At 41.3% G+C, this 13,730-nt stretch overlaps 1 protein-coding gene across 1 annotated transcript; it reads right to left on the bottom strand.

The window, feature by feature from the left end:
* Positions 1-1,520: 1,520 nt before the first annotated feature.
* On the bottom strand, positions 1,521-4,030 carry LOC139406440 (zona pellucida sperm-binding protein 3-like). The gene is made up of 8 exons (XM_071149024.1): positions 3,395-4,030; positions 3,189-3,307; positions 2,976-3,079; positions 2,534-2,711; positions 2,233-2,350; positions 1,956-2,038; positions 1,803-1,882; positions 1,521-1,585 (listed from the first exon to the last, which is right to left on the bottom strand). The coding sequence occupies exons 1-8, from the start codon at positions 3,911-3,913 to the stop codon at positions 1,521-1,523; spliced, it is 1,266 nt and encodes a 421-aa protein (XP_071005125.1). The 5' UTR covers positions 3,914-4,030.
* Between the last annotated feature and the right edge of the window lie 9,700 nt (positions 4,031-13,730).

Raw genomic sequence — 13,730 nt, 5'->3', positions numbered from 1 at the left:
GCAAATTTAGAAACACGTGAAACAATGTGAGAAAACATTGTCTAGAGATGGTACACTCAGCTTCCAGTAGACCTGGACCCGGTTTCCCGATAGGGATGGAACGGAGGCCTCTGAGTGTTTTGATGATGCATCTTTCCTACAACGTAACAAGCGTTTCCCAAAACACCACGCAGAGAGAAGGGTTGCTATGTGTATCGTTGGAGAAGGTGTCGATACTGATAGGATCGAAAGGTAGAGCTGCTCTTGGGTCAGCCTTCACCATTCAAGTGTTTCCTGAACATAATTATTTCACAGAAAGTGAGGGTCTATGTCAGAGAGCGATAAACACAATAGCAGATGCAACACCCCAGCTGCAAATTAGAGCCATAGAAAAGTATAAAATAAATTACTCAAAAACGTTTAAAAAAAAATGAACATTGTCAAGATCTTGGTTTATCTCAATAAATGTTCTATTGAATATTTTTGATAAAGCTTGTAATATTTTTCAAGCACTGCAAAAGGCAAAGCCATAAGGGTTAATTAATGTAATAATGGGTTTAGTGTTGCCTAGAGATTGGTGAGTTTAACTTGCCTCATACACCCAGTGCTCTGTTACGAAAGGTTAAACAAATCTCATTTGAAAGCTTTTGCATTGAAATAATTAAACATACCAAACAAAAACTGGATATAATTATTTTATAACCTAAGTCCTTCACAGTGTTTACTGAAAATCAAAAGTATTGCATCTTTATTTTCTCCAAATTCTCACCATGTCTTGCAGTTGAATATTTGCATAATTTAACTTGTTTGTTTCTTTTTTACAGCTGGAGAACTCCAGAAGAATGGAGGTCTGCAAATCCATTGGACCCTTTCCACTTCTATTATGGTGGACAAATATGGATTTTTATGTATGTGTGGAGGAATAAGAGGTGTTTCATGGAGTTGTGTGAAATGCATCAAACACGATATGGATCGGAATTGGCATATTGGCAGCCTTGACAAACTAAAAAGCCAAACAGACTGTAAATCCTCAACACCCAATAGCTTCAGCACTGTTGATAAAATGGTACAATTACAGTCACTCTGGACCTAAAGGACAACTAAAGTCCTGTTTGATGTAACACTGACATGACAATGCAGCACCACGGTCCAAATATACCATATTCTTTCAAACAATTTCGAAAAATACCAGCAAATGAGCTTGCAACACAATGCATTCACCTCTACGAAGCCTGCAAAGACCCCATTTCAGGGTTTCATTACATATAATCAAGACAGCTTTTACGGTATAGCTACTCTAATCAACACCGAAAGGTCATGAATTTTCTATTTGTCCCTGCCCACTCAAAAGTATTAAGTCCTTTTTAAATCAAACCCACAGTTCCTGAACTAAAAGTGTTGACTACTTTTCCAGTAGTCAGGAATACTAAACAAGACTAATGTAATGGTTTGGTAGAGACTCATCCTTTTATTACTATTGGTTGTGACAATCTAAAATATAATTTGCACTGTTGCAGCCAGTCCAGTTGAGAATTACACCATCAGTCAAGAAGCTTTTCCTTTATGTTGAGAGGACCAACAGAAATGTCCTGCTCCCACTGAAAACCTAAGAGCAGAAGACCATGTCTATATAAGGAGAACTCAGAATCAAACTACACAAAAGGATTGTTTCTCAGTCAATTTCTGGGTGACTCAGGGGTGCACTTTTTTTGTTCCAGCCAAGCACTGACCGCCAGTTTAGCCAAAGGTTTAGGTGAATCAAGTCACCCCAGGGAGGCATCCAGGAAGCGATTGAGCAACACTGGACTGAAGTGCACATGTACCTGGATCCGGTTCCCTTCTCATGCCACAGTCTGTTTCACAACAGCCACACACCTGGTCTTTCTTACTGGCCTCGCGCCATCTATTGAAAAGAGAGTGTTGCATATAGTATGTACAAGCAGAGTGCACACCCTGCCATATATACCCAGACTTACCCATTTGAGAAGGAACAAGCCTTGTTCTCATGATCAATAGGGGATGAAGCGGTTGTGGCTTTCAGGAGGCAGGTAACGTAAAGCTGTTGAAATTACATTTGTTGAAGTCTCAGCATCGGTACCCCATAAGAATTAGTAGATTTGACACCAATTTAAAGCAACGTCATGTTGGCCATACTACACTTCATTTATGATTGAAGCTCAACAAACCTGCCAATTCTATAAATTTGGACATTCCGAAACTAATTTGCAGAAGATCTCAGGATTAACTACTCACTGAGCCAGTGTTCACAACATGAAACCTAAAGGCTTCGATCTGGAACTGGAGCGTGTCATCCATGGTGCGAGGTATGAACTGGGACCTGGAGCCTGTCAGCTTGGTGTCGACCAGACAACTGAAGGCCACAAAAATCAAAATTAGGCTGCCTACACTGCTGAAACTCTGAAAGGATGCCATTCAAGATGGCTGTTGATCTGAAGTGTGGGCAGGTGGAGGGAATGGGAAATGCTTTCCTTAGCAGATTAAAGCAAACAATTAGTCCTTGAACTAGATCAAGTACCTTACAAAGGATACTCACCCACGGTTCTCGATGAAGGCATATCTTGGGACAGTGTTGGCGTTTGGGATGACTGTGGCTACACAGTTGTCCACAAAGACTCGGAGGGGCACATGGAAGAACTGGACGACAGAAGCTTCAAAGTTAATATTATCTCCAAGGACGTACTCTTTGCTGGGTCTCTCCAACTGCCAGTTGTCTGCGAAGACAAGGCAACAGTCTAATGCTTATTCCAAGTCAGATAAACTAGAGCAGGGTCTGTACATCAGCAGTGTGGTTTTATCATGGCAAATATAACTGCCATCCTTTTGTACTCTGGGGTAGCCACCTCATTCCAATAACTAAGCGGCGGTTACATTTGCCAGTTGGCAACACCATGGTTTACAAACAAGTGCAGAGACAGCACTTAAGTCAATGCCTGATAAGAGCAATGCCAATATGGCAAGGTCAAGCAGTTACTAACCAGTCATTAGCCTCAGGGAGAAGTAGAGGAGCTCCTCTGCAACCTTAGTGGAGGCATAGGGATTCCAGGTGGGCTTCACTGAACCGCTGCTCACATCATGATTTCTGTAAAGGAGTCTTTAAATGTGAAACCAAATGGCCAAGGAAGTGTATCCAAAGTTGATTGAACTGACAAAATAAATAAAACTCCACAATGCAGGTGTAGTCAACTCACCTTTGATAGTGGCACTCAACCCAGACCACCACTTCTCTAGTCCGAACAATGGGGCTGCTGCCTAGGGTGGCTGGTGTATAACGGAGTGTGAAGACATAGACAAGTGAATCCTCAGTCATCTGGAATCAGAGCAGCAAACTGCATTGTAAGAAAATCAATGGTAGTCAACCTTACAAAATCCTAATGATGCTAAAGGTCAATGTTACCGTCAGTGTGCTGCCACATCCGTGCAGCTCCGTGTCGAAGAACAGCACTTGAGCGGAAACATCCTCCCCGGTGACCACACAGCCTCCCAGGGAGAGATCCGCTGGGTGAATGAGTTGGCCTATACCGAGCAGATCTCGCTTGACTTCCACATGGGCAGCATTCACCCCACATTGAACTGCAATGCTCCTGGCAGGCACAGGCAGCGGTCTCTGCTCATCAATAGCCAACTGCACCTCTTTGACTGGATCTTCAGGATATCTCCAGGTCAAAGGCTCATTGAAGGTCTGCTTTGACTGGAGGAAAGGGTTTTGAACTTGCGTCGGTCTCTGGACCCTGGCGGGCCATTGCACAGGCCTTGGTTGAAAGCTGGCTGGTTCTAGTGCAGGCCTGTACTGTGGAACAAATCTCCCAGGGGCATGGGAAGCTTGACTGGGTGATTCTTGGCCCTGAAAAATCTTCTCAACTTTAGCTAAACAGCTAAAGGTAAGAAGCAGAATTATTTTAATACAAAATTCCATTGTTCTCTATTTTGATCATAATTTGTTTCTTTTCCCTCTACGTTATATATTTCTTGACAATTCGTATATGTTAACAACAACCACAATGTTACTGAACTGCTATTTTGTATCCCTTTGTCTTAGTTTGACCACCCCTTGTTTGATTTACAAAATGATCTTCCAGACATGTTTCACAGCTGCACTTGACTACAATCAGAACTGAATGTATCTCAATACTTTAAAGCCGGGCTCTCCAAATCTATTCCTGGAAAACTACCATCCAGTAGGTTTTCAATCCAACACTAATCTAGCACACCTGATTATAATAATTAGCTTGTTGATCAAATGAATCAGGTACAGCTGGGGTTGGAGCGAAAACCTACAGGAAGTCACTCTCCAGGAACAGGGTTTTAGAGCCCTGCTTTAAAGTATATTTTATAACAGGGATGGGCAACTCCAGTCCTCGGGGGCCTGAGTGGGGGGCCACTCATTTGCCCCAGCCCCAGCTAACACACCTGCTTCCAATAATCAACCTGGTGATGGACTCTGAAGCACCAGCTGCCTCCACAAGCAAAGATGCACATGTAATGTCTCCCCCTCCTATTCCCACACTGATGTTATGGAAGGGCCTGCCACTACTCACACAAAGGGCTGCACCACACCACTAGACCTACTGCACAATGCCGGCGCCAAAGAGCAAATCTAAAAGTGCAGCTCACAGCCCCAACAAACACTACGTCTGAGAAAGAGACTGAAGAGATGTAGACAACGACTTTGAGAGGAAGGTGTAAAAAAAAGATCTGAGAGCTAACTCTGAAAAGACTGTTGTGACACAAATAAACATACCGTTGATGTACTTAAAGGACAAATTATTGCACTGTAGTTCATGTTTACTGTAAAAGGACAAGTTTAGGCGTCAGGATATTGACTGTAGTGAAGCATTGTCTGTAGTCTATTAAAGTGTTTGCTGAAAGGCCACCCAGTCAAGTATGCTCAAATGTTGAGTCATTTGCATAAGGCAGCTATAAAAGCTTGTTGTGGGATGGAGTGTAGGTCTGTTCACTAATGTTATGTTCCCAAGGTTGGCTATTGTAAATTGGTTGGCATCTCACTGCATGGATGATGGATCTCCGCGTTTTGTGCCAGAGATGACTAGCCCACACTCTGTATGAGACAGTTTTAGTGCTATGTATTATTTACTTTAGAAGCTGATCATCAGTAAACCACCTGAACGAATATCCTTGTTGTGGAATCAATTTGTGCGCACGAACATCACAATATGCTTTAAGACGGCTTTTCACCTATTCAGATATTTGTAAGCAAGGACATGATCAGTATGGACACCATCCAAAGAACATATGCTTAAATCAGTTATGTTGAATGCATTCTCAAACTTATTTTTACCTCAATTCAATACTTATTTCAGGTTAATAAAGTTTTTCAGTAATACGAAGGCAGACTATAGTTCAGAGCTTGGTCATGAAGAGGGCACGGCAAAGCTTATTTCCCCTCAGAAAACTAAAAAGATTTGGTATGGGTCCTCAGATCCTCAAAAGATTCTACAGCTGCAACATCAAAAGCATCCTGGCCGGTTGCATCACTGCCTGGTACGGCAACTGCTCGACCTCCGACTGCAAGGCACTACAGAGGGTAGTGCGTACGGCCCAGTACATCACTGGGGCTAAGCTGCCTGCCATCCAGGACCTCTACAACAGGCGGTGTCAGAGGAAGACCGTAAAAATTGTCAAAGACCCCAGCCTCCCCAGTCATAGAATGTTTCCTCTGCTACCGCATGGCAAGGTGTACCGGAGTGCCAAGACTAGGACAAAGAGGATTCTCAACAGCTTTTACTTCCAAGCCATAATACTCCTGAACAGGTCATTAAATGGCTACCCAGACTATTTGCATTGTGTTCCCCCTCTTTTATGCTGCTGCTACTCTCAGTTAATCATCTATGCATAGTCACTTTAACTATACATTCATGTACATATTACCTCAATTAGTCCGAATAAACGGTGCCCCCGCACATTGGCTACCCTGACTATCTGCACTGTGTCCCCCCACACCCCTACTGCCAACCCCTCTTTTACGCAGCTGCTAGTCTCTGTTAATCTTATATGCATAGTCACCTAAACTATTCCTATAGTATATTATTTTATTATTTTTTACTGTTGTTTTTATTTATTTACTTATCTATTGTTCACCTAATACCTATTGTTTTACTTTAAAATTGCACTGTTGGTTAGGGCTTGTCAGTAAGCATTTCACTGTAAGGTTGTATTTGGCGCACGTGACAAATACACTTTGATTTGATTTGGTCAACCGTGGGAGAAATAGCATACATAACAGTATCATGCAAGTGCAGATTACAATTGTTTTACAGACAAGTCAATGTTAACAGTACAGGACCCATAACATACATCTGCAGGAGACCTGTCGTTATGTCCAGAAAACCATATTGAACACCAGTAGTTCAGTCACGTAAAAATGCAGCCTATAATGGTGTGGTATAGGCTACTGTTTGTATTGTAGAATGTGTGATGCTCTATGTAATTTGCAGTGCAGAGATTACCACAGAACACATCAAAGGGATAGATGTAGTACATTGGAAAGGACCACTTCTACACCCTCCCCCTTGAGGCTCATGGGAAATGATGTAAATCATGTTTTTGTATTGAACATTCTACCCAATGCTTCCTGTGTGTCATCTTTGAGTGGTAGTCTAAGCTTAACCAATATTGTGTGCGAGGGTAATAAGGTATCAAACCGGACGATTCCAAGACTGGAAACTTTACCTTCACCAGTCAACTTCAGCAATAAGGCTAAGCCAGATCATGCTGGGCTGTAGCAGCAACACCGAAAGCCAGTCATTCCCTACTTGGTTGCACAGCTTGTGGTTTCACCCAGTCATACCATTGGTTGAGCCAAATAGTTCCCCTTTTCACCTACTGTGAATTCCCGTAAGAACCCTGCTCTCCTTTTCATGTTGGATCAGAGAGTTGAGATACTGGGAATGAGATGGAGTCACAATCCGTGCCAGGCACACCTGTGAGCTCTGGAACTCCAGCTCATGTTTGTGGACTCTACAAACAACGTGTCCTTGATGAAAATACCTGTCTATTTGTGGAAAAATCTCAAATAGTTTACCTGGTTTTGCCTACACCTAGCGACCTGTTTAAATGATACTGTATGAGCAAAAGATATTCAATAAATATTCAACTAAATTAAAAGGGCCTATTTATATAATGAATATGAATTCGGAGAACAGAAATTAGAAATTACTTCATCAAGTGGAAGGGGGAAAAATTAAGGAACTGCATTAAAGATCAAAATTGGTGAAAGAAAATTGTGATAAATAAAAATGTACACCAGTTTCATTTAAGTACCAAAAAAAATGACAGCTGTGCCATATAGATTGCAAAATAGTTGGGAAGATATTTTCGATGTACCGATTCCATGGCACATGGTTTGTGAATTGATACACAATTTACCATTCCTTCTGAAAGAGGAGTGGGAGGCCTCGGTGCACAACTGAGGAAAAGAACAAGTACATTAGTGTCTAGTTTGAGAAACAGATGCCTCAAAAGCCCTCAACTGGCAGCTTCATTAAATAGTGCCTGCAAAACACTGGCCTTCTAGGCAGAGTTGCAAAGAAAAAGCCATATCTCCGACTGGCCAATAAAAATAAAAGATTACGATGGACAAAAAAACAGACACTGGACAGTGGAACTCTGTCTAGAAGGCCAGCATCCCGGAGTCGCCTCTTCACTGTTGATGTTGAGACTGGTGTTTTGCGGGTAGATATACTATTATAGAAACACCATAATATTAATTAAGCTACATTTCTTAAAATCAATCCCATATACTATGTCCTTACAAAAAAAGCTTTTAAATTCTCTCGTCCAGCCAATATTAAAAACAGTCAAATGCTTCTCATAGATGCCCTCTGGTGTACAAACTAGTAGTAACTAGCATTTATGGCAACAATGGCTGACACTTAAATAATGCGTAATAGAATTCTGCGGCAGTCCGCAAGCTGTGCTGCAGTACGACGCTACTTTTACAGGAAGAACCACTGTATCGTAGCCTACGAGTAGCAAAATAGAACACTATTGATTGAACATATGTATTTCAATATGATTGAAATAGGCCTATAGCCTAATATTTATATTCGAATGCAGTCATCTCGGTTTTCATTTGACTCATCTTTATATGCGTTGCTTGTTCGTATCAATTGCAAAGACATTGGCAAGTTATCTGCAGTCAACTTTGTTCTATAGTTATTGGAGGTCACATATATGGATGAACCCTGTAATTGATTCTATGTTTAGTGTATAAAGTGACACAGGAGGGCAAATAAAGCATTAGCGTAGCACTTAGCTGTCCTACGAGTGGTCTCGTACGAGTGGTCTCGAGGCAGGCATTAGACCACAAGCATTGTCAAGTGCAATGTTAAGAACTATGTTTTTGTGAAAAAGCTCAGAGTTTTAATGATGCACCTATGAATGTTCTAACGATGAACTTCACCAGATGCTTTTGGGAAACCAGGCCTGGCTCTTTCTCAAATCATCTAAAAAACTGTCCTCTCCTTGTCTCCCGTCAACTGCACTAAAACGACTTGTCAGGTGAAAATAATATGGTGGATGCTTATTATTAGGATAGCTTACTTCTGGTCAATTTTTCCAGACTATTGCAGATGAAGGATGTTGTGGAAAATATTGAATCAAATGCTTCTCAGATACCGGAGCTTGTGAATTGAAATAGATTTTATTACAGAGAGTAACAAAGCCGAGCAATTCCATGGAAGAACCAACTCATTCTTAGTGCTTGGCTCTTATCCTTACATAACGTCATCACCACTTCATGAATCTTGTAATCTTAATAATAATAAGTCTTTACAAGTTCAGGCCGATGTTGTCTATGTATGATTAACCCATGTGCGTGTCCAGTAGCCTTCACAAGATCAGATATGGCCCAGACCAGTCATGTCTTGTTGGTTTACCTTGCCTAATCCACACAGATTCTGTTTACGTTCTGAGAACAGTATAGTTACTGAGAATCACCAGATTACTGAAAAATCCTCCCACAAGGAAAGGAGAGGCAAGGCGAGGACCACAGATTTTTGACAATTGAAAATGGGCCCTGTGTGTATTTAGTGGTGGTGAAACAAAGCTTCCTGAAGCATTGATGCTTTCCAGCCAATTATGTCAAATAGGTTCATTACTCAAGGTTTTGATCAACACAGTGTACACTAGTGGCACCTGCTGGTCAAAATGATTTGGAGTAGCCAAATTATTATAGATGTCCCAGAGTAGCCTTATTGTCTTACACCAAAACCAACACCAAACCAATCAGGTGGTTGTTCGACGAAAATAATATTCAGACGTCATTGATCGAGTAATTCTGATTGAATGAAACAGGTATCGGAACACTGCTTCGAAAGTCAACTGCTTAGCGATTTTTATGCATGCCTCAGCGCTCCAGTGTCAAACGTAACATCACTAGGTGTACTCACTAGGAACAAAACAGAACAAAATGGGACCTACCTGGGGTATATTCACTAGAAACCAGACGGAAGCAAAAATAACAAAACAGGCAGGGACATACCTGAATTTGCTTAATAGAAACACACAATTTTGTTGCAAAAGGTTTTCCGTTGCGAAACGTTGTGCAACTGTTTGCTACGGTGTCTGACTAATGAATACACCCCTGAATTTGTCCTATAGAAACTCTTGTTTTCCATTCGGAGTAAATAGTTTGTTGCAAAACGTTTGGCTATAGGGCAAAACATTTGTGTTGCAAAAGGTTTTGCTATAGTGCAAAACATTTTGCTACGGCATACAACTATGGAATACCACTGAGAGACACATCTCATACTCCTCACTAACGTTAAATGACTGGATAGGAAAAAGTAACATAGCAGCAACTCTGTTCAGGGGTTTAATCATTACTGCAAACGGAAAGTTTCTATTGGACAAATTCAGGTACAGTAGGTTCCTCCATGTTTCATTCCGTTTGCTTCCGTTTGGTTCCTAGTGAACAAACCCCAGCCTTTTAGAGTAGCCTTCCCCCATTTCTCACCATCAAGGTCCATCTAGTACTGTCAGATCAGTGCTTAGTTAACCTTTCCGCTCGACAACATTCCGCTGAAAAGGCAGAAATTCCAAAATATTTTTTAGAAATATGTAACTTTCACACATTAACAAGTCCAATACTGCAAATGAAAGATAAACATCTTGTTAATCTACCCATCGTGTCCGATTTCAAAAATGCTTTACAGCTAAAGCACAACATTATGTTAGGTCATAGCCAAGTCGAAAAAACACACAGCCATTTTTCCAGCAAAGATAGGAGTCACAAAAAGCAGAAATATAGATACAATTAATCACTAACCTTTGATGATCTTCATCAGATGACACTCATAGGACATCATGTTACACAATAAATGTATGTTTTGTTCGATAATGTGCATATTTATATCCAAAAATATTAGTTTACATTGGTGCCTTAGGTGCAGTAATGTTTTGATTCCAAAATATCCGGTGATTTTGCAGAAATACTCAGTGTTATTCACAGAATGTGTTATTCACAGAATTAAAGATAGACTTCTCCTTAATGCAACCACTGTGTCAGATTTTTTTTTTACTTTACGGAAAAAGCATAATCTGAGGACAGCGCTCAGAACCCAAAACAGCCAGAGGAATATCCACCATTTTGGAATCAACAAAGTTAGAAACAACACCATAAATATTTACTTACCTTTGATGATTTTTATCAGAAGGCTCTCCCAGGAATCCCAGTCTGACAATGAATGACTGATTTGTTCCATAAAGTTCCATAGTTTGTGTCCAAATAGCCACTTGTTGTTTTTTTCCTATATTTTTATTTCATGATTTTTATTTTTAATCGCAGCCAAAGGTCCCCACAGGAGGCGTTTTGCCTTTTGATAGGCAGTCATTGTAAAAAAGAATTTGCTCTTAACTGACTTGCCTAGTTAAATAAAGGTGAAATAAATAAAAATTAAAATTCAGGACTATCCATAATCATGCTAGCATCAGCATTAATGTATAAGTGTTTAGACGCATACTCTATTCTTATTTACAATAAAAGTGACTCCAAAATGACACAATACATTATTTATGGGCACAAAATAATCTGAAACACAACCAAAACAAACAGTAAATACAACCAACAAGTTTGTAGAGTCACAAACTTTATGTAATTATTGCATGCTAGGAATATGGAACCAAATACTACACTTTTGACTACGTTAATACAATGGGGGGACTATGTTCAGAAAGTGCTGTTATTTCTAAACGGTTCATCCGATGTGGATGAAAATACCCTAAAATTAAAGCTGACAGTCTGCACTCAAAGCTCGGCCGTTGTACCATTTCAAATACAAATTGCTGGAGTACAGAATCAAAAACACTGTCCCAATACTTTTGGAAGTCACTGTAATTTGCTGTGGCTGAAATGATTAGCACATACTGAATCTCAAAGTAGTTTAGATTGTAAGTCCTATTTGTGTAACTACCATTGCATGACAAACCAATAAAAAGGCATTGTTTCATTAATCAGAGGAAGTTGTGTTATCATTAATTGCATTGTCTAACCTGGGGCCGAATATAGATTTGGTTTTACAAATTCAACTGAACAAAGTTTATTATAATAACAATAAATAGATACACTATTTTATTTATTTAACCTTTATTTGTCCTTTATTTAACCAGGTAGGCTAGTTGAGAACAAGTTCTCATTTACAACTGGGACCTGGCCAAGATAATGCATAGCAGTGTGAACAGACAACAACACCGAGTTACACATGGAGTAAACAATAAACAAGTCAATAACACAGTAGAAAAAAATAAAAAAAGAGTCTCTATACATTTTGTGCAAAAGGCATGAGGAGGTAGGCGAATAATTACAATTTTGCAGATTAACACTGGAGTGATAAATGATCAGATGGTCATGTGTAGGTAGAGATACTGGTGTGCAAAAGAGCAGAAAAGTAAATAAATAAAAACAGTATGGGGATGAGGTAGGTAAATTGGGTGGGCTATTTACCGATAGACTATGTAAAGCTGCAGCGATCGGTTAGCTGCTCAGATAGCAGATGGTGAAAGTTGGTGAGGGAGATAAAAGTCTCCAACTTCAGCGATTTTTGCAATTCGTTCCAGTCACAGGCAGCAGAGAACTGGAAGGAAAGGTGGCCAAATGAGGTTAGTGAGGATCAGGGAGGATCCTTTAGGGAGTATCAGTGAGATACACCTGCTGGAGCGCGTGCTACGGGTGGGTGTTGCCATCATGACCAGTGAACTGAGATAAGGCGGAGCTTTATCTAGCATGGACTTGTAGATGACCTGGAGCCAGTGGGTCTGGCGACGAATATGTAGCGAGGGCCAGCCGACTAGAGCATACAGGTCGCAGTGGTGGGTGGTATAAGGTGCTTTAGTAACAAAACGGATGGCACTGTGATAAACTGCATCCAGTTTGCTGAGTAGAGTGTTGGAAGCAATTTTGTAGATGACATCGCCGAAGTCGAGGATCGGTAGGATAGTCAGTTTTACTAGGGTAAGTTTGGCGGCGTGAGTGAAGGAGGCTTTGTTGCGGAATAGAAAGCCGACTCTAGATTTGATTTTAGATTGGAGATGTTTGATATGAGTCTGAAAGGAGAGTTTACAGTCTAGCCAGACACCTAGGTACTTATAGATGTCCACATATTCTAGGTCGGAACCATCCAGGGTAGTGATGCTAGTCGGGCGTGCGGGTGCAGGCAGCGAACGGCGAAGCATGCATTTGGTTTTACTAGCGTTTAAGAGCAGTTGGAGGCCACGGAAGGAGTGTTGTATGGCATTGAAGCTCGTTTGGAGGTTAGATAGCACAGTGTCCAAGGAAGGGCCAGAAGTATACAGAATGGTGTAGTCTGCGTAGAGGTGGATCAGGGAATCAATCGCCCGCAGCAAGAGCAACATCATTGATATATACAGAGAAAAGAGTCGGGCCGAGTATTGAACCCTGTGGCACACCCATAGAAACTTCCAGAGGACCGGACAACATGCCCTCCGATTTGACACACTGTACTCTGTCTGCAAAGTCGTTGGTGAACCAGGCAAGGCAGTCATTAGAAAAACCAAGGCTACTGAGTCTGAATATAAGAATATGGTGATTGACAGAGTCGAAAGCCTTGGCCAGGTCGATGAAGACGGCTGCACAGTACTGTATTTTATCGATGGCGGTTATGATATCGTTTAGTACCTTGAGCGTGGCTGAGGTGCACCCATGACCGGCTCGGAAACCAGATTGCACAGCGGAGAATAGTCCCCGCGATATGCAACTGTTCAGGGAAGTCAATCACTGCCCGCACCAGCCCGCCCGTCCCGCATCACTACTCTGGACGGCTCCGAATTAGAATATGTTCATAACTACAAATACCTAGGTGTCTGATTAGACTGTAAACTCTCCTTCCAGACTCACATTAAGCATCTCCAATCCAAAATTAAATATAGAATATGCTTCCTATTTCACAACAAAGCATCATTCACTCTTGCTGCCAGACATACCCTTGCAAAACTGACCATCCTACCAATCCTCGACTTCGGCGATGTCATTTACAAAATAGCCTCCAATATCCTACTCAATAAATTGGATGCAGTCTATCACAGTGCCATCCGTTTTGCCACCAATGACCCATATACTACCCTGTACGCTCTCGTTGGCTGGCCCTCGCTTCATACTCGTCGCCAAACCCACTGGCTCCAGGTCATCTACAAGACCCTGCTAGGTAAAGTATCCCCTTATCTCAGCTTGCTGGTCACCATAGAAGCACCCACCTGTA

The sequence above is a fragment of the Oncorhynchus clarkii genome, chromosome 4 (genome assembly GCF_045791955.1).
Source record: "Oncorhynchus clarkii lewisi isolate Uvic-CL-2024 chromosome 4, UVic_Ocla_1.0, whole genome shotgun sequence".
NCBI lineage: Eukaryota > Metazoa > Chordata > Actinopteri > Salmoniformes > Salmonidae > Oncorhynchus > Oncorhynchus clarkii.
Note: the sequence above shows the minus strand (reverse complement) of the source record. Positions and strands in the feature narration are given on the sequence as shown.

Excerpts from the sequence above, each read along its gene's own strand:
- LOC139406440 (XM_071149024.1), bottom strand. The coding sequence starts at position 3,913 with ATGGAATTTTGTATTAAAATAATTCTGCTTCTTACCTTTAGCTGTTTA. Across the intron at positions 2,039-2,232 it reads ATGTTGTGAACACTGGCTCA|CTTTACGTTACCTGCCTCCT; the intron begins GTGAGTAGTTAA and ends TAATTTCAACAG. Across the intron at positions 1,883-1,955 it reads GCTTGTTCCTTCTCAAATGG|ATGGCGCGAGGCCAGTAAGA; the intron begins GTAAGTCTGGGT and ends TCTTTTCAATAG.